Here is a 26,652-nt window from a genome sequence, read left to right as displayed (position 1 = left end):
TCTTTCTAAAAAAAGATTATTAACCTCACGGTACAAAAACCAGAAAATAAATAAGAATCGCTATCTCTAGTTCATTCGAAATCTACTAACCAGCAATCATCTACACACATTTACCTTATAAGAACAACAATTCCTCGCCAGTTAGTACAAGACATCACCGCATGCCCACATCCAACCAGTCTTTTCCTCCACCAGTTCACTACAAATCCCACAAGACACTGCTAGATCATATGACATCCCAGACTCCCGTCAGGGTCAAGGGATATGTACGAATCCACCCTCGATGCTCAGTTCCTTGTTCAGTTTGACATCTTTATGGCATACGCCAGCTCCTGAAAGTGGAACCGCAATGTGCAAAGAGTTAAAGATCAAGCAATACAACTGTGGAACACTATGCATAAATGCAATTCATTGAACTTCTGCGTTCTCACCAAATCACCATTGGGGGAAGTGAACTGAGAACATAGGTCAGAAAGGCGTTCCTCCCCTGCAAGCTTTGCCTTTTCAGAACTGATTTTGTTCTGATCGCTACGTGGAGGCTTCACTGCATACATCTCAACTTCTTCATCCTTGTGAGATGTCTGGCCAGCGACGAACTAAAACCATGCACCGAAGTTACTTGAATTCTAGGATAGTTCTGGCTAGTATATCAAGGTCACAACATGTCAGTAAAAGGGCTCACCTGACAAAGATGTTTGACCGAGAGAGTTGGGCCGCAGCATAAGTACGACTTCTCCAAATTTGGCATAGTTTGTCCATCCAGCGGAATCAGAAAAAGATGTACACCACGCTGTCAAATATAATCAGTAACTGATGCATATAAAAAAAAATCAGAAGAATGAGCAACGTGGAAATAGTATGTTTTCTGATTACCTCGCCGTCATTGTCATCAGAAGTACGGAGACAGTCAACCAACTTGATCGTGCGACCACCCTTGACCACCCTACCATTTGAATTGCTAGAATTGCCATGGCGAGTCTGACTACGAGCACCATTCTTACCCCATGCTCTCAGAGGAGATGTGCTGAAATTTTCTCTGGTGATTCCTACATCATCCTTATCATCACCAGCAACCTCATCACTGCATCCTGCTCGAGCAGGTGAGGAACGTGGCGTTGGCCATTTGGGCAACCTTTTCTGTTTTTTCTCTGGGGAGCTCTCCTCAGCAGATGATGACTCTTTGCCATAGTTTTCACCATTTCCTTCTTGCTCATCATTAGAACAGGACAGACCAACATCATGGGAACTGGCCCTGCCTCTGCCACGAAGGTACTTACTCTGCCCATTAGCCCGCAGGTTACGCCGTGATCTTCTTACAAACGCAGCAGCAGTGGCTCTGGCAGTAAACTTCTGTCCAATCACTTCTGACTGTTTCTGGAAAGCCTCGGCAATGGAAGCTTGAATCTACACACATTTTTTAATGAGAAAACTATGTGAGGTTGTTCTACGAAATGCAAGGTATGTAAAGTTGAAGGAAATAAACTGCACAGCTAAGAAAGCATCGTTGTATAAAAGTGTTGTCGACTGTTTCTCTTGGATCATTATGTGTGTCAGACTGTAATAGGTGATGCAGTTGATCTTAGAAGCATTGCATAATAAAGATAGGCCTCTTCTTTTCAAAAAATAATTCTTTTGTTTATAAAGTGTTCTTCTATCCTATTGAGGAATTCCAGTGTGACCAAGAAATAATTTGATGTCTAGCACCCATGCTTCTTCGTCCAATTTTGGGGCCATTGTTACTAATTTACGAAAACCAAAATGACATACAAGTGCAATAAACATGACAACATTGAAGCACCAATTGGGCCAATACACCAGTGCAATGAAGCTAAAACTTCAGGTAACATTTTTCTTACCTGAGCCTCTGGTTAATTTTTCAACGAGTTTACTCATTTTCTCAAGAATACAACAAGTTTACTCCTAAAGGTAGTTCTTTTGGTGTGCTCGGGTTTAAAAGTGATTGATAATATCACTAGAGAAGTTGCTATTTATTGCTGCATCATCGTATTCAGTGCAATGCAAACCAGTCAGGATCCCCAAAATTCCAAGGCAGACTCTGAATACTGTCTGGACTAGGATTGCAGACACCGGTAAAAGTAACAAAGCATTTTTTTAAAAAAAAAAACCCAAATTCTCTTAGTATTAACATTCCTCTCTAATTTGATTTGCTGTTGTCTTAGGTTTCCAACATCAGAAGCATCAAGGGCAATAAATAGAGAGGGATCCCTTAAAAACATCAGAGAAGGAACCATACCAAGTCCATGCGTGTGGAACAGGAAATAGTCAACGAGTAATGATAAAGCTATGGAAAGGTTCTACAAAAATTGCTTACGGACTCACTCGCTCGCACAGCAGGGATGAGAACAGAAACGTGGCCCAGATTTTCAGCAAGCCAACCAACAAATCTCACGTATATCTGTAAAGTGTCCCGTAACCCACCAGATTATTGATAGTCAACCAGTGAAATAAAGGACTAATAGGTATTGACACCACAAGATGAAATTGAAGTTATAACCAATGAGTTACCCTATAATGGTACTGCACAACCTAATCTATTCCCACATAGATTCACCAGTCCTGGAACTTGTTATGGTTACAGGATCCATAGAAACAAATGGGGTGAGATGCAGGAGGTTTAGTTTCACCAATTATGGGCAAGTGGAGCACGCCCCCGTCTTGGAAGCTGAGTCTGACAGGGATTTGTCACACACGCACACCCGTCCCTCCATCAAATCAGGAAGGGGCACACTGTGAGTTGGACTCCACCTGCCCTGCATGACATCTTATTTGGCCGACTGTTTGGTCTTTGGTTAACCAGATTGGTTTCTCTTTCTGTTGAGTCGGTTTTGGCAAAATGGTCGTTGAGCGTGTCTTCTTACTTAAGCAGCGTTTTTTCACTACGACAACAAACAGTGGATCTACTTTTTTGTGTGGTCAAGTAGCGAGGGACCAAAGCATAATGTTGGGTGGGTTCGAATGCGTGAAGGTTATCATGATCAAGTTAGAGTTCGGCCGCATCATCCATCAGGTTGCGCAGATTCCACTTATATCAGGTTATACGTCAGTGAAGAGCCACAGTCTCTCTCATTAGACATTTTCTTCAACAAGGAGCAACATTGGGGGCAGAAAGTTGCTCAAATTAACAGTGTTTGGCTCCACATTTGACTGTTTCATAACCGCATCCTAGACAACAGCAGTTACAGGAAGTTACACCTAATAGGTTTATTCCCATGAGAAGAAATAGTAAATATATCTCCATCACAGTATTTGTATGATAATAAAAAATATATAGGTTCATGTGGTTATGTTAAAAACTGGTAGGGAGTATTGTCCACGAAGAACTTGATAAATTTACATAAGACAGAAGTAAAACTCAATTTAGCAATATGAAACAAACCTGCTTATTTCGATCATTCTCCTCATCGTTGAAGGAAAGTTCCTGTAGCACAGAAAAACGTGTGCACATTGGTATTCCTGAACTATCATATGAACCAAATAAAAATAACAATAATAGATCCTTCAATACCTCTTCTTCGTACTTGTCAATATCTGGGTATAGAGCTGAAATCAGGGCATCATAATTTGGATCATCTCTCAAAGAACGCCGACTTGCACAATGTGTGCGACATGATGGGCACTCGTTATTCCTTAACAGAAAAAAATCAGAAGGAAGAAAATTAATACTACCTCCATTCCAAAATAAGTGACTCAGCTTTCTCTAGAACATGTATCTAGACAAAGCTGAGTCACTTATTTAGGAACAGAGAGAATAGTTGATAACAACATTATGAACCTCAGTACACACACACTTATAACATTTCAAACTACAGGTAACATATATATGCAATAATGCGTGATAAAAGTATAACCGCATATGTAACATGTGAAAATCACAAGCCTAGGCTCAGACGGTCAAAACGACAAAATGCTTCAACAGTTTCAACAGCAAGCACAAAAGCAAAACCAGCAATAGATAATATATCACATCATACCCAAGTCGCATTGATTTGTCAATGCATTCCCTGCAGAATCGATGTAGGCACTCCATAACTGTTCTAGTCTTTCGGATGATGCCTAGCAAAGTAGAAGGTCTACCATCAGATTGTTTTTAACTGGAACCATCAGAAAATTTAGCTGAAAGCTCAGTTGCTAACATGGTTAGAGAGTGCATGTAAGCATGATATTGAAGATTAAAAAAACAGTGCTTGTGCAAGTAGCATACTTCCCATAAAAATAATTAAGGGAACTACAATGATAGTTTGTTTCTTTTAAGTCAAAAGAAAAGGAATGGAGAAAGCTCTTCGCATCTAATTAGTTTGTTTCTTTTAAGTCGAATGATAGTTTTAGCTGCGCATGAATGGATTATGGAGAATTGTTTGGTTGTAACTCCTAGTCCAAACATACGGCATGCCCAAGTAGCACATAAGCCCATGAGGTGATTTACAATGCTTAATGTACAACCTTGAGATTTCTAACTAAAATATGGTAGATAACAAAGTAGTGAAATATAAACACGATTCCAACCTATATGCTGAGCAATACAACTTTTAGAAAATTGTGACAAGAATAATTCTTCCATAGTGCCATAAATAAGAGCAGCTTTTTTCTGTAGAGTTTAAGAAATTAAAGGTTGTATCTGTTTTTTCAGTTACCTAAGCATATGGGACACTGCACTTCTTTGCGTACATCTGACAATTTTACCGGTATAAACCTGCAAGTATGCATGAATGTCATATTCAATTTCATTTCATCAATCAATCCTAGAGCATCAATTAAAAATAAGAAATATAGCAAGCAAGTTAAAGACAGTACCAACTCTAGGAGAAAGCAAGAAAAAATAGCCATGCTCATGCCAATAGAAAAGAGAAATTCAAGATGCAGCACTAAGTCAAGTAAGAACAATTAATGATACAATACTCAAGCTAGACAGTGAACAAAAGACCTGCACACATATACTAGATAGAAGTGTTCCCAGACACTATACATAATATGGAATCGAGTGTTTATGTGTAATGGACTAGGTTTCATGAGGGTAAATACCACCATGAATGCTAAGAAATAAATTTCTAGTTGAGGAGATAATAACAATATTGAGGGACTGCATCCCTTAAAGTGGAGCTCTGACTATAGGGCTTGCTGGGTAGCTGGGCCTAGTGCATGTGTTACTGACCCACATAACATTATGTTTTGCTATTTCAGCTCATGCATGTGAACGCTAACCAAGTACAAACAGATATGTACAAACTCAGAGTTTAGGAACTTGTTTATGATGAAGCTATTGATGCCCAATCGTAGTGTGGTAAAACGTTAAGATATCAAGTGTTTTCTTCAGCAACCATGAAATATAGCTTTTGTTGTTATAGCATGTTTAGCATGCATATATGTTTCATGCTGATTATCTACTGGATTCATCATGTAGTACTTATAACACCCAAGTGCAAAAGCTTCCAACTGATCATTACGCTTATCACACTTGTCATTACTTTCTCTGATGTGAGATAAGAGAATAGGATTGTAGCATTATTTAATCCCGGCATGTTCTTACTTGCGCATTATTGCCTGGGAGTATCTGGGCACAATATAACATTGTACAAGTCTTCCTTTCTACACATGTTATCGATTGGGCTGATATCATAGAGGACACAAGGAAGTTCATAGCTCTAAGTATTTTTACCTATCAAAATCAGTGATGGTGGACTGCAATACTATGGCAATGACTCCAAGCTAGCAATTGTTGGTTAGGCAGATATGCTTTCAAGTTTCCAGCAGTAAAACTTTAGTTAGAAATTGGATGTAGCTTAATCATTGCAGTTGCTTCCGGCATTTGAGTAGAAGTAACTTCAGCAACCCAATTTTTGCGCCCTGAGGCGGAACCATAGAAGTATCCAAAAGCTCAACCGGGCGTAGTACCAGACTACCAGTTCATACTGAACTGCAGATTTGAAATCTTATCATCACGCACATATGGCAAACCACGAAAGCTCCCCAGTCCTGACACATGCAATTGAGGGCGCCGCAGCACGCAGAGCATAAGCCAGGAAAGCAGCCCCTCGGAAATTCATCGTAGGAGAAACACAAACCTAACCTGATTACAAAGACGAGCACGCTGCCGACCCAACTGCGCCGCATCACGGGCAGACATGAATGAAGAAGGAGAGAAGCTAAGACGAGTAATTCTCGAAAAAGAAAAAAAAAACTAAGACGAGTGTGGGTGTGGGTGTGGGTGGGGCGGGGGGTGGCTGAGGAATAGTGGCGAGATGCAAGCACATACTCCTTTTCGGTGGCAGCGTCGACCACCTCCGACTCCGATTCCGACCCCGCCGCAGCAGCCGACTTGGTGTCGATGAAATCTGCGAGCAGAATCAAAACAGCACGGCCATCAGCGCACGGGCGAGCATCCAGGAAGGAGGGAAGGGGACAATAGATCGGTCACCGTTGCCGTTGCCGTTGCCGTTGGCGTTGGCCGTGCCGTTCTCCTCCAGCTTGGGCCTCTTCTCCGCGCGCTCGGCCGTCGACGGGGAAGGTGGGCAGTTGTCCCCAACGCCGGAGGACGGTGGGGACGGAGACGGAGAGGATGACGGGGGAGGACGCTTCTGGGCAGGCATTTGGGGGCGGCGGAAGGGGTCGCGGGGAACGGCGGAAGACGGAGGAGGAGGATGTCGTCGATCTGAGGGAGGTCTCACCGCCGCTGCACTGCACCACCATTTGCCACGCTTGACTCTAGCAGATCTCGGATAAACGCCCAACAAGCATGACTGGTTTAGGGTTTGAAAAAAATCATGTGCCAATAAAAAAACGACACGTTTGAACTTACATAAAAACTCGTATTCCCTCCAACCATCCATAAATAAGTGACTCAACTTTATCCGGATATAATTATATCTAAACACGTTTTTAGTGTATAGATACATCCGTATCTAGAAAAAGTTAAGTCACTTATTTTTTTTGGACAGAGTAAGTAGTTCACCTCCCATCTAAAGATTTTTACATGCATCAAACAAAACCCTAATTAAAAGGGACGCGGCAGCGGGGATTTTAATAAAGTTTGGGTGGTAGGTTCACTTGCACCAGAAGAGGCGTCTCACCACGTGCACCTTAGAGGCATGGAGCCCCAGCTCCAGCTGGCCATCATTGAACGTCGTGATGTCCCGATGGAGCATCGCCTCACTGATGCAATGCATACATGAACTTTATAGTTTATTGATACATATTTTATATAATATTATTTTCATGTTTCATATTGTTTTCGGGGATTTTCTAAACAATCTCATCTCCTCTGGTTATAACTCTATCTGGCAGAAAACACATTCTATTAGTATTTTTGACTTTCCAGGAGCTACAACACTCGAAAAATGGCAAGGTCAGGGACACGCTTCGGAAATTTCGAGACAAACAAAATAAGCAAAAGTGGGACACCATGAGTTCAAGGGGCTGAAAACTAGGCCCAGTGGCGCGCCCACCCTCTTAGGGCGTGCCACTAGGGATCATTTCCCCCTCAACCGTCCGATCAGCCTCAATCTTGCGCCACAGACTTCGTTTGACCTAGAAAAACCCTATATATACGACCCCCAGGGTGTCCTCGAGGAGACGGCGGCGGAGGTCAAAAACACATAAACTGAGAGTCAGCAGGCCACCGGTGGTGGAGATCGAAGGGAGGAAATGTTGCCGAAATCGCCTCCGGTGGACTCCTCTCCCCTCCAGCGTGGTCACCATCAGCATCTTCATCAACACCCTCAACAACATCTTCATCTACCATTTGTAATCTCTTTGCAAACATGATATGTGAGGCAACCTATCGTTTTCCTATGATGTATTGTGTCTCTATGTCTTTGTTTGAGTAGTGACTTGTTCTTGGTAATTGTGAAATAATTTGTTGATGGTTTCATATAAGTATTTGTTATGTTCTATGATGATCTTTTGTACTGATATATGAGTGCACCGATATGTTGGGGAATGCATGGGGTTATTACCATTGCATTATGAGGACAGACAGCTGGAGCTCGACAGAAACCATGTCTCAATTCTTAGATGTTCATATTGTATTAATTCATGGTTAAACAACGGATTTATATTCTTATAACTATGGGGACTTTTAAACTTACAATGGTGATTCGACTTTATGTCTTAATAATTCCCTTGTTTGCTCTTAACTGGCCTTGGGATCAATCACTAGTGGTGTATTTGCTCATATCTATGGATACACCTATCTATGGCTCCTCTCTAGAAGAAACATCAAAAACACTATACTAAACTTTACTAATTATGATAACCACACAAATAAAATAGTAATTTGCCACAACACTGATAAATGCATAGATGAATTTTGTAGTTTATTGTATAAAATCCTTATTATATTACAACTATATTATATTATTAGAAGTAACCTATTAATAGTTGTAAAGTGCACAAGCTCTTGTTTTAAACTTTATTATGTAGGAAATAGGCAAATATGGAAGGAAACCGGTCATTATGGTGAAATCTGGAATTTTCTAAAATCTGTCCCTACAGAATATTTTTTTAAAGATCCCCCAAAATAGACCAGAAGATAGCCTCACACGAAAAATATGCAAGAGATAGAAGTTGTGGAGAATTTTCAGAAGTTTAATTTGACGTAAAGAATGCCCAAACGGAGTTCGTATGCGAAATCAGCGCATATTTTACTGAAGTGTACAAAGTCAGTTTCGGAAACCCAAAAATTGGTGACGTGATTGACACAAAATCTTGCCATATTTGATGAATTCGGATGAGCCACGACTTTATGGACTCATAAAGTACAGAGGGAGGTGCCCAAGAGATCTTAGATCAAAGGGGCATCCATCCCATGAACAAGATTGCATCTCCACCTCTATATATTGAGGGGAAATCCTTGTTTTAGAGGCATCCATCCATTGACGAAAATCCTCCTCCTTGGCAGCCGCCAAGGAGGGGAAAACCTCCTCCACACCAGCACCAAGTCTAAGGGAGAAGAAGGGGCAAGGGGTCGCTTCCCCCAAGGGTAGCCGCCGCCCTCCAAGAGCCGCCGCCGCCACGGGGATCTCCATCGCCATCTCCTGCATGGCATGCACCTATTCATCAACTTCTACATCAACATCTTCATCTACTCTTCATAATATCTTGGCAAACATGATGTGTATTGCAATCTATCAACTTTCCATGGTATTTTGTGTCTCCAAGTTTTTGTTTGAGTAGTGACTTGTTCATGGCAATTGTTATATAGTTTATTGTTGGTTGCATACAAGTTTATGTTATCTTCTATGATGATCTTGTTGTACTAGCATATGAGTGCACACATATGTTGGGGGATGCACAAGGTTGTCGCCGTTGCATGTTGATAGTATGAGAGACAACTGGAGCTTGACAGAAACCATGTCCCAATTCTTAGATTCATGTTGTATTAATTCATGGTTAATCAACGGGAGGTATAACTATGGAGACCTTTAGAACTTACAGCGGTGGTCGGACTTTATGTCTTAATGATTCCCTTGTTTGTTCTTAATTGGCCATGGGATCACTCACTAGTGGTATAATTGCTCATATTTATGGCTACACCTAACTATAGCTTTGTGCTTCACTAACTATGACAACCACATAAATGAAGAAACAACTTGGTTGCACTTCACTTTTCTAACACTAGTTTTACTTCTCACATTTTTATTTCAGCACATATAGTTTCATAGTAAAAACCTCTCTCTCTCACACACACACTATAGATCCTAGGTTTTCATAGAAAGCCATATAGGTGGGTTATAGGGCTTTAGAGAATAGATAGTTTACCTTCAGCTCCTTGTGGGTTCGACACTCAAATACCTATCTAATTGTACTACGTCGATCCCCTGCAGTTGGAGGTTATCAAACACTTACTCCCTTTAGTTACTCCACTTACCTCACTTTACTACACATTACTTTTCTTGGATTAGTTGTACTCTTTGCCTTTTATTTTCAGCACTTATAGTTTTATAGTAGAAACCTCTTCACATACACAAACACACTATAGATCCTAATTTTGCATAGAAGTCCATATAAGTGGGTTATAGGGTTGTTGTAACCGTGACTCTGTGTGGTGGCAGCAAGTTCCAGACACACTCTTTTCCTTCCAAGGTACCTAAGGGGGCTGGAAGGTTTTTAATGAGGCGGCTTGCTTGCCTTAATATATATTAAGCTTTCAAAAAAGTGGGTTATAGGGATTTAGATAATAGATAGTAGTTTACCTTCAGCTCCTCGTGGGTTCGGCACTCATATACTTATTGAATTGTACTGCGGTGACCCCCCTGCACTTGGAGGTTATCAAGATACTTTTCTGGTGCTGTTGCCGGGGAGCGTAGCGTTAGGATTCTATTATTACTTGCATTGTTAGATTACTTTTAGTACCTATTTATAAAGGGCTTTCTATTTTCCTGCCACTGGTTCGTTAGTTGTACTCAGTTCTCCCCAGCCGCTTAACTTTTTCTCAGTTTTCGCCTCCCTCTAGTTTGAAACCCCTCGCAGACGCTCGGACGGGAGGGTTGCCGTATGGTCAGAGGCTTTGCAGTTAACGGTGATGGCTAGGGAGCCGCCGTGGTTGTGAATTGACCGTTGCTTTTGAATGGTGTTGACTGTTGACCCAATGAGACACATCGGACAGGAAGAGCTCACACAAAGCTTTCCCCTAAAAAAAGGGCTTTCCCCTCCGCCCCTCCGCCGCCACGCCGTCCTGCCTCATACCTTATGGCGTCGTCCGCCAACGAGCCGCCCTCGCCACCACCCCCGGGAGGCGGATAGGGATCCACCTCCACTAGATCTACCCCTTTCACGCTAGAGTTTGTCGTGCCGTCTGGTGTGCTGATTCTGCCCCTCAACCGCGGAGAAGATTGGGAATCGGAGGGATCTAACGCATGGATTCCATCTGGGTAAGCATCATCTTCCTATGTGAATTAATAGTAGGTAGTTTTTTAGCGCAAATCGTTGTTGCTCAACTAACTGCGCTGCTTTTCGAATAGGATTGATCCAGCGCTAGCTTTTCGGCTGGTGGTTAGGATGGATGTTAGCTTTTTGCATGGTTCTGAACGCAATATGAACGGATTTTACATCCCAGCGGTGGTTGCAACCACCATCTCATTCAGGAATTTGAAAGAAAACATCTGGGCTATGTACAAAACCTGGGCCCTCGCGATTCAGTTGATTTCGAATATTTCGACAGCACGGAGGGGAGAAATGTTCCACTAACTTCCGACGAGGATCTGGGAATTCTTTTTTGCTTTGAATGCTTCTTGTCGTGTTGGTAAAATTTGTATCCATGTGGACAGGGTCCGGGCATCATCTGGTGTTGGGGCATCATCAGATGGTCAGGCATCATGTCTTTCTACTGTAGCTCCCCATGCTAATAGTGTGCACCGCCGCGCTCCTTGTAGGTCCACTGCAGCACCAGCTGTCCCCAATGCTAGTGGTAGCCAGATCGTTCCTGCGGTCGATGTGGAGGACGATGCAGATATTGAGGATCAGTCTCCTCAAGATGATGAGGATGAGTTGATGTTTCCTGAATTGGTAGATCGATGCAGTAAGCAGGCAATGGAAGATATTGCACAAGGTGCCAGATTTGATGACACTGATGATGAAGAGAAGGCTGAGAACAATGGCATCCTCGTTTTAGCCGATTACGAAGGTGATGGCTTGCCAACAATTGAGTGGAACAGGGCGGATCCTCAACTTGCAGAAGGCACCGTATTTCAAACGATGATGGACTACCGTAATGCACTTACTACATATTGCATTCTCGCCAAGAATGATTATGAGGTTATTAAAAGTGAGACAGGTAGGTTCACAGTTAAATTCCCATACAAGAGGTGTAGGTGGAGGTGATACGTCTCCAACATATCTATAATTTCTTATGTTCCATGCTAGTTTTATGACAATACCTACATGTTTTATTCATACTTTATATCATTTTGATGCATTTTCCGGTACTAACCTATTAACAAGATGCTCGAAGCGCCGGTTCTCGTTTTCTCGCTGTTTTTGGTTTCAGAAATCCTACACAGGAAATATTCTCGGAATTGGACGAAACAAAAGCCCACGGCCCTATTTTCCACGGAGGGTTCCAGAACATCGAAGAAGAGTCGGAGACGGTCAGCAGGGGGCCCACTCCATACGGCGGCGCGGCCAGGCCCCCTGCCGCGCCCAGGTGTGGGGAGGGAGCCCCCTGGCTCCCCCGATGCTGCCTCTTCGCCTATATATTCCTTCGTATCGGAAAACCCTAGTACCGAGAGCCAAAATACGAGAAAAGTTCCAGAGACGCCGCCACTGTCAACCCCATCTCGGGGGTTCGAAGATCTCCTCCGGCACCCTGCCGGAGAGGGGAATCATCACCGGAGGGCTCTACATCACCATGCCCGCCTTCGGACCGATGCGTGAGTAGTTCATCCTTGGACTATGGGTCCATAGCAGTAGCTAGATGGTTTTCTTCTCCTATTATGCCATCATGTTTAGATCTTGTGAGCTGCCTATCATGATCAAGATCATCTATTTGTAATGCTACATGTTGTGTTTGTTGGGATCCGATGACTATGGAATACTATGTCAAGTTGATTATTGATCTATCATATATGTGTTGTTTATGATCTTGCATGCTCTCCGTTGCTAGTAGAGGCTCCGGCCAAGTTGATACTTGTAACTCCAAGAGGGGGTATTTATGCTAGATAGTGGGTTCATGCCTCCATTGAATCTGGGACAGTGACAGAAAGTTCTAAGGTTGTGGATGTGCTGTTGCCACTAGGGATAAAACATCAATACTTTGTCTAAGGATATTTGTATTGTTTACATTACGCACGGTACTTAATGCAATTGTCTGATGTTTGCAACTTAATACTGGAAGGGGTGCGGATGCTAACCCAAAGGTGGACTTTTTAGGCATAGATGCATGCTGGATGGCGGTCTATGTTCTTTGTCGTAATGCCCTAAGTAAATCTCATAGTAGTCATCATGATATGTATGTGCATTGTTTTGCCCTCTCTATTTGTCAATTGCCCAACTGTAATTTGTTCACCCAACATGTTATTTATCTTATTGGAGAGACACCACTAGTGAGCTCGTGGACCCCGGTCCATTCTTTTACATCCGAAATACAACCTACTGCAATCATTGTTCTCTGTTGTTCTTTGCAAGCAAACATCATTCTCCACACCATACGTTTAATCCTTTGTTTTCAGCAAGCCGGTGAGATTGACAACCTCACTGTTAAGTTGGGGCAAAGTAGTTTGATTGTGTTGTGCAGGTTCCACGTTGGCGTCGGAATCCCTGGTGTTGCACCGCACTACACTCCTTCACCAACAACCTTCACGTGGTCTTCATCTCCTACTGGTTCGATAACCTTGGTTTCTTACTGATGGAAAACTCGCTGCTGTGCGCATCATACCTTCCTCTTGGGGTTCCCAACGGATGTGTGCTTTACCGTCACAAGCAGCTGCTTTTTTGGCGCCGTTACTGGGGAGGAATCAACACTCCATCAAGCCCCGCACGCGCCATCAAACACTTTTTCTGGCGCCGTTGCCGGGGAGATCAAGACACGCTGCAAGGGGGGTCTCTCACACCCAATCTCTTTACTTTGTTTATTGTCTTGCTTTATTTTATTTTCTGTCTTGTTTGCTTTCTTTATATCAAAAACACAAAAAAATTAGTTACTTGTTTTACTTTATTTAATTCGGTTTTGCTTTATTTATTTTCATTATTGCTAAAATGAATACTCCTGAGAACACTAAGTTGTGTGACTTCACTAGCACAAATAATAATGATTTCATATGCACTCCTATTGCTCCACCTGCTTCTACAGCAGAATTTTATGAAATTAAACCTGCTTTACTAAATCTTGTTATGAGAGAGCAATTTTCTGGTGTTAGTACTGATGATGTTGCTGCCCATCTTAATAATTTTGTTGAACTTTGTGAAATGCAAAAGTATAAGGATGTAGATGGGGATATTATAAAACTGAAATTGTTTCCTTTCTCCTTAAGAGGAAGAGCTAAAGATTGGTTGCTATCTTTGCCTAAAAATAGTATTGATTCATGGACTAAATGTAAAGATGCTTTCATTGGAAGACATTATCCTCCTGCTAAAATTATATCTTTGATAAGTAGCATTATGAATTTTAAGCAATTGGATAATGAACATGTTGCATGATGTCTACGCACGCTTTTATTCCTGTAGACAGTGTTGGGACTCCAAGAGCAGAGGTTTGTAGAACAGCAGCAAGTTTCCCTTAAGTGAATCACCCAAGGTTTATCGAACTCAAGGAGGTAAAGGTCAAAGATATCCCTCTCAAGCAACCCTGCAATTAAGATACAAGAAGTCTCTTGTGTCCCCAACACACCTAATACACTTGTCAGATGTATAGGTGCACTAGTTCGACGAAGAGATAGTGAAATACAAGTAATATGGATGATTGTAAGTAGTAATTGCAATCTGAAATAAAAATGGCAGCAAGCAAACATGTAGCAGAACTTGTTGGAAACGGTGTTTCAATGCTTAGAAACAAGGCCTAGGGATCATACTTTCACTAGTGGACACTCTCAACAATGATCACATAATTGAATAAATAAATGCTACTTTCAAACACTCTCTTGTTGGATAACAAACACCATTCATTGTGTAGGGCTACAAAGCACACCTCAAGCCGGAGTAAACAAGCTCCACAACATCCGGAGTTCATATTAAAGTAACCTCTAGAGTGCATAATAGACCATTGCAATTTAGACCGAGTACTAACATAGCATACACACTGTCAACAATAGATATGAAAGGGGGAATAGATCACATCAATACTATCATAGTAATAGTTAACTTCATAATCTACAAGAGATTACAATCATAACCTACGCCAAGTACTACATGATGCACACACTGTCACCTTTACATCATGGAGGAGGAATAGACTACTTTAATAACATCACTCGAGTAGCACATAGATTAATAGTGATACAAAGCTCATGATCACATAAAGATCACACCATGGGAGAGAGAGATGAACCACATAGCTACCGGTAGAGCCCTCAGCCTCGGGGGAGAACTACTCCCTCCTCATCATGGGAGACAGCAACGGCGATGAAGATGGCGGTGGTGTCGATGGAGATGACTCCGGGGGCAATTCCCCGTCCCGACGGTGTGCCGGAACAGAGACTTTTGTCCCCCCGAAACTTGTCTTCGCGATGGCGGCGGCTACGGAACTCTTCGTGGAATATGACTTGATTCTTTAGGGTTTTCGCGACGGAGAGAATATATAGGCGAAGGGGCGATGTCGGTGGAGTCCCGAGGGGCCCACACCACATGGCGGCGCGGCCAGGGGTGGGGCCGCGCCACCCTATGGTGTGGCTGCCTCGTGGCTCCTCTTCGTCTCCTCTTCGGTGTTCTGGAAGGCTCCGTGGAAAATAAGACCGTGGGCTTTTGTTTCGTCCAATTCCGAGAATATTTCCTGTGTAGGATTTCTGAAACCAAAAACAGCAGAAAACGAGGACCGGCGCTTCGGCATCTTGTTAATAGGTTAGTACCGGAAAATGTATCAAAATGATATAAAGTATGAATAAAACATGTATGTATTGTCATAAAACTAGCATGGAACATAAGAAATTATAGATACGTTGGAGACGTATCAAGCATCCCCAAGCATGGGAGAGAATGAAATCTTTGGTAAAAAATTGCCCTACCCATGGACTAACTACTTGGATGATCATCCAAACCTTTTATGCAGGATTAAATTTTTCTTCAAGGAACCAATTGGATTCAGCTGCTGGAGGTACTTTTATGTCCATCACTTTGGGTGCTGCAACAAAGCTTCTTGATGATATGATGATCAACTACTACGAATGGCACACTGAAAGGACTCCTCAAGGTAAGAAGGTAAATTCCGTTGAAGAAACCTCCTCCTTGAGTGATAAGATTGATGTTATTATGTCTATGCTTGTTAATGGTAGATCTCATGTTGATCCTAATAATGTTCCTTTAGCTTCATTGGTTGCTCAAGAAGAGCATGTTGATGTGAACTTCATTACAAATAATAATTTCGACAACAATGCTTATAGGAATAATTTTGGTAACAACAACTATAGGCCATATCCTTCTAATAATGGTAATGGTTATGGTAATTCTTATGGTAATTATTACAACAATAGTAGGAGTGTACCCTCTGGTCTTGAAGTCATGCTTAAAGAATTTATTAGTACACAAACTGCTTTCAACAAATCTGTTGAGGAAAAGCTTGGTAAAATTGATGTTCTTGCTTCTAAGGTTGATAGTCTTGCTCATCGATGTTGATCTTTTAAAACTGAAAGTTATGCCTAATGAAGATAAAGATATTAAGTCATTTGCTACACCAAACGCTATCCAAGTTCGAATTATGACAATATTAGAATGATGGCTGAATTGCATGCTAGGTGGGAAAGAGAAGAAAAACTTGCTAAAGAGAATAATGTAGCTAAAGTTTGGACTATTACCACCACTAGTAATGTCGATGCTTCACATGTTGCTAAACCTCCTACTATCAATGGTAAAATAATTGGTGTTGGCAATGTTTCTACTTCTACTACAAAACATGCAAAATTGCTCGAAGCTACTGAAACTGTTTGTGATAAAAGTGCTGAAATTTTTCAGAGTATTGGGGACAATGATCCCATTGCTTTAGATCATATTGGTTTTGATTTTGATAATTGTCATATTTCTGAAGTTATTAAGTTCTTGCAAAAACTTGCTAGAAGTCCTAATGCTAGTGCTATAAACTTGGCCTTTACAAAACATATTACAAATGCTCTCATTAAAGCTAGAGAAGAGGAATTAAAACTTGAAGCTTCTATCCCTAGGAAGTTAGAAGATGGTTGGGAGCCCATCATTAAAATGAAGGTCAATTATTTTGATTGTAATGCTTTATGTGATCTTGGTGCAAGTATTTCTGTTATACCTAAGAAACTTTATGATATGCTTGACTTGCCACCTTTGAAATATTGTTATTTGGATGTTAATCTTGTTGATAATTCTATAAAGAAACCTTTGGGGAGGATTGACAATGTTCACATTACGGTTAACAATAACCTTGTCCCGTTGATTTTGTTGTTTTGGATATTGAATGCAATGCATCTTGTCCTATTATTTGGGAAAGACCCTTTCTTCGAACTGTTGGTGCAATTATTGATATGAAAGAAGGAAATATTAAATATCAGTTCCCTCTTAAGAAAGGTATGGAACACTTCCCTAGAAAGAGAATGAAGTTGCCTTTTGATTCTATTATTAGAACAAATTATGATGTTGATGCTTCTTCTCTTGATGTCACTTGATTTACACTTTCTGCGCCTAGCTGAAAGGCGTTAAAAAAAGCGCTTATGGGAGACAACCCATTGTTTTATTTCTGCAATTTTTGTTTTATATTTGAGTCAAGGTGCTTTTTACTACTGTATCAATACCTTTGTATCTTTACTTTATTGCATTGTTGTGCCAAGTAAAGTCTTTGATAGAAAGTTGATACTAGATTTGGATTTCTGCGCAGAAACAGATTTTTAGCTGTCACGAATTTGAGTTGTTCTCTCTGTAGGAACATCGTAAAATCTTGAAACAATTCGTGAGTAATCCTCAGATATGTACGCAACTTCCATTCAATTTGAGCTTTTTCATCTGATCATGTTAAGTGCCTCGAAAAAATTCGTGTTTACGGACTGTTCTGTTTTGACAGATTCTGCCTTTTATTTCGCATTGCCTCTTTTACTGTGTTTGAGTGGATTTCTTTGCTCCATTAAATTTCAGTAATCTTGGGTAATGTCCAGAAGTGTTGGGAATGATTGTGTCCTTGCTGAACATGTGAATTTTTGATTATGCACTAACCCTCTAATGAGATTGTTTTGAGTTTGGTGTGAAGGAAGTTTTCAAAGATCAAGAGAGGAGGATGATATAATATGATCAAGAAGAGTGAAAAGTCTAAGCTTGGGGATGCCCCGTGGTTCATCCCTGCATATTTCAAGAAGACTCAAGCATCTAAGCTTGGGGATGCCCAAGGCATCCCCTTCTTCATCAATAACTTTTCAGGTCACCTCTAGTGAAACTATATTTTAATTCCATCACATCTTATGTGCTTTACTTGGAGCGTCTGTGTGCTTTTATTTTCGTTTTCTTATTTTCATTCTCTGAATAAATCGTATCCTAACATGCTTGTGTGGGAGAGAGACACGCTCCGCTTTTTCATATGAACACTAGTGTTTTTCGTTTTACTTTTAATGTTCAATGGCAAAAGCTGAAAGCCGCAGCATCTATTGCTATTTGGTTGGAAACAGAAAATGCTTCATGTGGTAGTTGGTATATTTTCTTGAATAATTTGATACTTGGCAATTGTTTTTAGCTCTCAAGTAGATCATGTTTAAGATCTTGCATCATGTAGTTTAAACCTATTAGTGGAGAACTACCGTAGAGCTTGTTGAAATTTGGTTTGCATGATTGGTCTCTCTAAGGTCTAGATATTTTCTGGTATAAAGTGTTTGAGCAACAAGGAAGACAGTGTAGAGTCTTATAATGCTTGCAATATGTCTCTTATGTAAGTTTTGCTGCACCGGTTCATACTTGTGTTTGCTTCAAACAACCTTGCTAGTCTAAAGCCTTGTATCGAGAGGGAATGCTTCTCATGCATCCAAAACCTTGAGCCAAAACCTATGCCATTTGTGTCCACCATAACTACCTACTATGTGGTATTTATCCGCCATTCCAAAGTAAATACTTCAGTGCTACCTTTAAAATTCCATCATTCACCTTTGCAATATATAGATCATGGGACAAATAGCTTAAAAACTATTGTGGTATTGAATATGTACTTATGCACTTTATCTCTTATTAAGTTGCTTGTTGTGCGATAACCATGCTTCGGGGACGCCATCAACTATTCTTTGTTGAATATCATGTGAGTTGCTATGCATGTCCGTCTTGTCTGAAGTAAGAGATCTACCACCTTAATGGTTGGAGCATGCATATTGTTAGAGAAGAGCATTGGGCCGCTAACTAAAGCCATGATTCATGGTGGAAGTTTCAGTTTTGGACATATATCCTCAATCTCATATGAGAATAATAATTGTTGCCACATGCTTATGCATTAAAGAGGAGTCCATTATCTCGTTGTCCATGTTGTCCCGGTATGGATGTCTAAGTTGAGAATAATCAAAAGCGAGAAATCCAAAATGCGAGCTTTCTCCTTAGACCTTTGTACAGAGCGGCATGGAGGTACCCCATTGTGACACTTGGTTAAAACATGAGCATTGCAAAGATCCGGTAGTCCAAGCTAATTAGGACAAGGTGCGGGCACTATTAGTATACTATGCATTAGACTTGCAACTTGTAAGATATAACTTTCATAACTCATATGCTTTATTACTACCGTTGACAAAATTGTTTCATGCTTTCAAAATAAAAGCTCTAGCACAAATATAGCAATCGATGCTTTCCTCTTTGAAGGACCATTCTTTTACTTTTATGTTGAGTCAGTTCACCTATCTCTCTCCACCTCAAGAAGCAAACACTTGTGTGAACTGTGCATTGATTCCTACATATTTGCATATTGCACTTGTTATATTACTCTATGTTGACAATTATCCATGAGATATACATGTTACAAGTTGAAAGCAACCGCTGAAACTTAATCTTCCTTTGTGTTGCTTCAATACCTTTACTTTGATTTATTGCTTTATGAGTTAACTCTTATGCAAGACTTATTGATGCTTGTCTTGAAGTACTATTCATGAAAAGTCTTTGCTTTATGATTCACTTGTTTACTCATGTCATTACCATTGTTTTGATCGCTGCATTCACTACATATGTTTACAAATAGTATGATCAAGGTTATGATGGCATGTCACTTCGAAATTATCTTTGTTATCGTTTTACCTGCTCGGGACGAGCAGGAACTAAGCTTGGGGATGCTTGATACGTCTCCGACGTATCGATAATTTCTTATGTTCTATGCCATATTATTGATGATACCTACATGTTTTATGCACACTTTATGTCATATTCGTGCATTTTCCGGAACTAACCTATTAACAAGATGCCGAAGTGCCGATTGTTGTTTTCTGCTGTTTTTGGTTTCGAAATCCTAGTCACGAAATATTCTCGGAATTGGACGAAACAAAGACCCGGGGCCTATTTTGCCACGAACCTTCCGGAAGACCGAAGAGCATACGAAGTGGCGCCACGAGGTGGCCGGACCACATGGCGGCGCGGCCAAGGGGGCCGCGCCGCCCTGTGGTGTGGGCCCCTCGTCGGCCTCCCGACTCGCCCTTCCGCCTACTTAAAGCCTCCGTCGCGAAACCCCGATGCGAAAAACCACGATACGGAAAACCTTCCGAGACGCCGCCGCCGCCAATCCCATCTCGGGGGATTCGGAGATCTCCTCCGGCACCTCGCCGGAGAGGGGATTCATCTCCTGGGAGGACTCTACACCGCCATGGTCGCCTCCGGAGTGATGAGTGAGTAGTTCACCCCTGGACTATGGGTCCATAGCAAGTAGCTAGATGGTTGTCTTCTCCTCATTGTGCTTCATTGTTGGATCTTGTGAGCTGCCTAACATGATCAAGATCATCTATCTGTAATACTCTATGTTGTGTTTGTCGGGATCCGATGGATAGAGAATACCATGTTATGTTAATTATCAAGTTATTGCATATGTGTTGTTTATGATCTTGCATGCTCTCCGTTATTAGTAGAGGCTCGGCCAAGTTGATGCTAGTAACTCCAAGAGGGAGTATTTATGCTCGATAGTGGGTTCATGCCTGCATTGACACCGGGACAAGTGACTGAAAGTTCTAAGGTTGTGTTGTGCTTGTTGCCACTAGGGATAAAACATTGATGCTATGTCCGAGGATGTAGTTATTGATTACATTACGCACCATACTTAATGCAATTGTCCGTTGTTAGCAACTTAATACTGGAGGGGTTCGGACGATAACTCTGAAGGTGGACTTTTTAGGCATAGATGCAGTTGGATGGCGGTCTATGTACTTTGTCGTAATGCCCAATTAAATCTCACTATACTTATCATGACATGTATGTGCATTGTTATGCCCTCTCTATTTGTCAATTGCCCGACTGTAATTTGTTCACCCAATATGCTTTTATCTTATGGGAGAGACACCTCTAGTGAACTCGTGGACCCCGGTCCATTCTTTAATACCGAAATACAAATCTGCTGCAATACTTACTATTTTCTCCGCAAACAATCATCTTCCACACAATTCGGTTAATCCTTTGTTACAGACAAGCCGGTGAGATTGACAACCTCACTCGTTTCGTTGGGGCAAAGTACTTTGGTTGTGTTGTGCAGGTTCCACGTTGGCGCCGGAATTCCCGGTGTTGCACCGCACTACATCCCGCCGCCATCAACCTTCAACGTGCTTCTTGGCTCCTCCTGGTTCGATAAACCTTGGTTTCTTTCTGAGGGAAAACTTGCTGCTGTGCGCATCATACCTTCCTCTTGGGGTTGCCCAACGAACGTGTGAAATACACGCCATCAATTAACATAACATAGTATTCTCTATCCATCGGATCCCGACAAACACAACATATAGTATTACAGATAGATGATCTTGATCATGTTAGGCAGCTCACAAGATCCAACAATGAAGCACAATGAGGAGAAGACAACCATCTAGCTACTGCTATGGACCCATAGTCCAGGGGTGAACTACTCACTCATCACTCCGGAGGCGATCATGGCGATGAAGAGTCCTTCGGGAGATGATTCCCCTCTCCGGCAGGGTGCCGGAGGTGATCTCCAGAATCCCCCGAGATGGGATTGGCGGCGGCGTCTCAGTAAGGTTTTCCGTATCGTGGCTCTCGGTACTGCGGGTTTCGCGATGGAGGCTTTAAGTAGGCGGAAGGGCAGGTCAAGAGGCGACGCGAGGGGCCCACACGACAGGGCCGCGCGGCCAGGAGGTGGGCCGCGCCGCCCTGGCGTGTCGCCGCCTCGTCGCCCCACTTCGTTACGTCTTCGGTCTTCTGGAAGCTTCGTGGCAAAATAGGACCCTGGGCGTTGATTTCGTCCAATTCCGAGAATATTTCTTTACTAGGATTTCTGAAACCAAAAACAGCAGAAAACAAAGAATCGGCTCTTCGACATCTTGTTAATAGGTTAGTGCCGGAAAATGCATAAATACGACATATAATGTGTATAAAACATGTAGATATCATCAATAATGTAGCATGGAACATAAGAAATTATCGATACGTCGGAGACGTATCAGCTGGCCGAGGGGGCCTCACCATAGGGCGGCGCGCCCCCTCCTAGGCCGCGCCGGCCCATGGTGTGGGGGCCGTGGGCCCCCCCTAGCTTGTCCTTCTGGCTCCGTGAATCTTCTGGAAAAATAAGCCCTTGGGCATTAATTCCGGGGATTTTCCTGAAAGTTGGATTTATGCACAAAAACGAGACACCAGAGCAATTCTGCTGAAAACAGCGTTAGTCCGTGTTAGTTGTATCCAAAATGCACAAATTAGAGGCAAAACAATAGCAAAAGTGTTCGGGAAAGTAGATACGTTTTGGACGTATCAACTCCCCGCAAGCTTAGCTTATTGCTTGTCCTCAAGCAATTCAGCTTAACAACTGAGTGCGATAAAAGAACTTTCACGAACATATTTGTTCATATGATGTAAATATTCTCATGATATGGCAAGTACTTAAGCAATTCATAATAAGATACATGCAAATAAAATCATCTAATAGCTATGTCAATCATGGAAAAGGTACCAACAAATTAATAATAAGCATCATGAACCATGTCTATCAGCAGGATTGCAATGTTCATAAAAGGATATGATAAAGTGGTATCTCGCTTGCCCGTATTTGTACAGCAAAACATAAATGCTCGGGCACCTTTGAAGTTCATGGAAAGACTGGAAGTAGAGATTATCAAGATAAAAGCATCAAAGTTATACCACAGTTAATCACATTTTTGGACAAGCATATTATACTAAGAATGACAGTTGTGCTCTCAAGAAGGTGCTCAAAGAAAGGATGGAGACACAATGTAAAAGTAAAAGATTGACCCTTCGCAGAGGGAAGCAGGGATTAACATGTGCTAGAGCTTTTCATTTGTAAAACAGGAGTAAAATTATTTTGAGAGGTGTTTGTTGTTGTCAACGAATGATAGTGGGTACTCTAACTACCTCGTCAACCGGACTTTCAAGAGCGTCTCCCATGAAGGACGTTATCTCTACCAAGCAAGGTAAATCATCCCTCTTCTCTTTTGTTTACACACGTACTTTAGTTTTATTATGGATGACACCCCCCCAACCTTTGGTTACACAAGCCATGGCTAACCGAATCCTCGGGTGCCTTCCATCAATCACATACCATGGAGGAGTGTCTATTTGCAATTTAAGTTGCTTACTGATAAATCAGGGCAAAACATGTGAAGAGAATTATTAATGAAAGTTGATTAATTGGGGCTGGGAACCCCGTTGCCGCTCTTTTTGCAAAATTATTGGATAAGCGGATGTGCCACTAGTCCATTATGAAAGTCTCGTCGAAGTAAATGACAAGATTGAAAGATAAACACCACATATTTCCTCATGAGCTATAAAACATCAACACAAATTGAGAAGTATTTTGAAGGTTTAAAGGTAGCACATGAGAATTTACTTGGAATGGTTTGAAACGCCATGCATAGGTATTTATGGTGGACACTCTGGAATAACTTGGTTTTCAGGGGTTTGGAAGCACGAGCAGCGTTCCAGCTCAGTACAAGTGAAGGCTAGCAATAGACTGTGAAGCGACAATCAAGAGAGCAAGAATCGTCATAATCATGCTTGCGACAAAATAAATTAACGGAGGCATAAAAGTGATACAAGAACTCCGAGGTAAAGTAAATCATCGAGGCTTAATTGACTTTTTGTTCAGTCATATGCATGCGTGAGCATGTGCCAAGTTGATTCAAGTGAATTATTCAGAGGAGGATACCACAATGTCATACCTATCTATGAATAAAGCAATGCAAGCAAATATTTATGATATGCTACTAATATTAATAAATTGGAGCTAAACATGAGAGGTCATGAACTACTAGACTTCCTTAAATGACATATACCTCACATGAACCAACTAAGCATGCTCACATGGATGAGTATATGTACAAAAATGAAAACAAATAGAGTTCATACCAGCCTCTCACCACAGTCGAATTGCGGTAGATCGTCATTATTGCCTTTCACTTGTGTAGCTTGAATAATATGAAATGAAAACCAAGCTTCAGCCACCGAAGACCTCTGAACTCCATAATGAACTTTTCAAAACCAAAGAAGAACAGCAAATATTTTTGGTGTTTTTGAATTGGAAACAAGAACAAAAGGAATCAAGCAAACAAAGCAAAATCTTTTTGGATTTTCTTATAGCAAACCAACGATAGCAAATAAAGCAAAATAAAAGCAAGAGACCAAAATAAACAAATGGTAAAGAGAAACAACAAAAATATTTTTGGTCTTTTTGTGTTTTAGGAAAGAAACAAAGCAAAAACAAGAGAATGAAAACTAAAAGAGTCACATAAACACAAAGCAGAAGAAATTCGTCAAACTTGACAGCAGTACAGTAATCGATTTTTAAGAAATTCTTCCGCTGCTCAGCTCGAAAAATGTTCAACTAATGAAAGTTAGAAAACAACCTGGGGAACATGCACAAAAATTGGCTTCGCAAAATAACGTTCTGGATGTTTTTGAGAATTTTTTTAGTATCAGTCCAGAATCTGTTTTCAATCAGGACTTCCCCAAATATCATCTCCCTCTTATTAGAAAACCACTTTAAGAAGCTAAACAAGTATGTACAAGTATCCATCAACTATAATATGCAAAGAATGAGTGATGCCGGTATACCTCTGATGACCCACAAGTATAGGGGGTGTATCGCAGTATTTTCGATAAGTAAGAATGTCGATCCCAACGAGGAGCAGAAGGTGTTGACAAGCAGTTTCGATGAAGGATTCACTGTAAATGCTCACAGACAAGTATTCAGGGGGTTTTGATGTAACAGATGAATAAAGTACGAGTAAATAAAGTGCGAGAGTAACAATTGCAGCAAGTGGCCCAATCCTTTTTAGCACAAAGGACAAGCCGGTTTGTTTACTTATAATGACCAAACGTTCTCGAGGACACACGGGATTTTAGTCTAGTGCTTTCGCTACATACGGCTAATTAATCTTCATTGTTTTGATAAGTGTTGTGTGGGTGAACCTATGCTAATGTACCGCCCTTCCTAGGACTAATACATACTTGTGATTATACCCCTTGCAAGTATCCGCAACTACAAGAAAGTAATTAAGATAAATCTAACCACAGCCTTAAACTCTGAGATCCTGCGATCCCTCCTGCATCGATATACCAACGGGGGCTCAGGTTTCGTCACTCCGGCAACCCCGCAATTGGCAAACGAGTACAAGATGCATTCCCCTAGGCCCATAAAGGTGAAGTGTCGTGTAGTCGACGTTCACACGACACCACTAGAAGAATAACACCACAACTTAAATATCATAACATTGAATACTACTCAACCATACTTCACTACTAACATTTAGACTTCACCCATGTCCTCAAGAACTAAACGAACTACTCACGAGACATCATATGGAACATGATCAGAGGTGATATGATAATGAATAACAATCTGAACATAAACCTTGGTTCAACGGTTTCACTCAATAGCATCAATAACAAGTAGAAATCAACACCGGGAGAGTTTCCCCTATCAAACAATCAAGATCAAACCCAAATTGCTACAGCGGTGACGAGGTGCAGCGGTGGAGACGGCGGTGATGATGATGAAGATGATGGTGTTGGTGATGGAGATGATGTCCAGCTTGATGGCGGTGACGATGGCATCGATTTCCCCCTCCGGGAGGGAATTTCCCCGGCGGATTCCTGCCCGCCGGAGAGCTCTTTTCTCTCTCGGTGTTCTCCGCCCCGCGAGGCGGCCGTGACTCTTCGCGACGTACCCCCTCCGGCTTAGGTTTTCGGGACGAAGGAGTACGCGAAGAAAAGGAGGCGAGAGGGGCCGTGGGCCCCCTCCTCATAGGGCGGCGCGGCCAGGCCTTGGGCCGCGCCGGCCTATGGGGTGGGCCCACCTCGGGTCCCCTCTTCTCCCCCTTCTGGCTCCCTTCGTCATCCGGAAAAATAGGAGTTTTCGTGTAATTCCCGTCAATTGTTGATCTTCCGAAATATTGCGTTCGACGATGCTTTTTCCAGCAGAATCTCGGCTCCGGTGCGCGATCCTCCAATAATCATGAAACATGCAAAATAGATGAAATAACATAAGTATTATATCCAAATATGAAATATATCAATGAATAACAGACAAATTATGATATAAAATAGTGATGCAAATTGGACGTATCAACTCCCCCAAGCTTAGACTTTGCTTGTCCCCAAGCGAAACTGAACTCGGTAAACAGGACCACATGTTTATGGAGTGAAGAGTCGATAAATCAAATACGGACAAGAAGCATCATGTTCATTCACACAAGACATTCTAGTAAACAACTTCCTCATATAACTCAACTTGAAACAAGTATAAGGTAATCACAAATAAAGGTGCATAAGAAATCATAATTGGTGATGGCAAACTTTGTTCTTGGTCAGAGAACAGTTAACGGATTATACTTATCTATTGAGCAGCGCTCTCATATTAAAGCT

The 26,652-nt window shown here is 41.6% G+C and overlaps 1 protein-coding gene across 1 annotated transcript; it reads right to left on the bottom strand.

Annotated features, from left to right (window-relative positions):
• LOC124700806 (putative E3 ubiquitin-protein ligase RING1b) lies at nucleotides 1–6,750 on the bottom strand. The gene is made up of 10 exons (XM_047232876.1): nucleotides 6,434–6,750; nucleotides 6,272–6,350; nucleotides 4,653–4,711; nucleotides 3,993–4,074; nucleotides 3,527–3,647; nucleotides 3,398–3,439; nucleotides 874–1,404; nucleotides 683–790; nucleotides 432–596; nucleotides 1–332 (listed from the first exon to the last, which is right to left on the bottom strand). The coding sequence occupies exons 1-10, from the start codon at nucleotides 6,603–6,605 to the stop codon at nucleotides 300–302; spliced, it is 1,392 nt and encodes a 463-aa protein (XP_047088832.1). The 5' UTR covers nucleotides 6,606–6,750; the 3' UTR covers nucleotides 1–299.
• Between the last annotated feature and the right edge of the window lie 19,902 nt (nucleotides 6,751–26,652).

This window comes from Lolium rigidum, chromosome 3, assembly GCF_022539505.1.
Source record: "Lolium rigidum isolate FL_2022 chromosome 3, APGP_CSIRO_Lrig_0.1, whole genome shotgun sequence".
Lineage (NCBI taxonomy): Eukaryota > Viridiplantae > Streptophyta > Magnoliopsida > Poales > Poaceae > Lolium > Lolium rigidum.
This window is presented reverse-complemented; position numbering and strand designations above follow the sequence as displayed.

Bases quoted from the DNA above. Each gene is read 5' to 3' on its own strand.
- LOC124700806 (XM_047232876.1), bottom strand. From the start codon at position 6,605: ATGCCTGCCCAGAAGCGTCCTCCCCCGTCATCCTCTCCGTCTCCGTCC. The intron at 1,405-3,397 runs GTTTGTTTCATA...AAATGTGTGTAG, and splicing joins AGAATGATCGAAATAAGCAG to ATTCAAGCTTCCATTGCCGA. The intron at 333-431 runs GTGAGAACGCAG...TTCCACTTTCAG, and splicing joins CTTCCCCCAATGGTGATTTG to GAGCTGGCGTATGCCATAAA.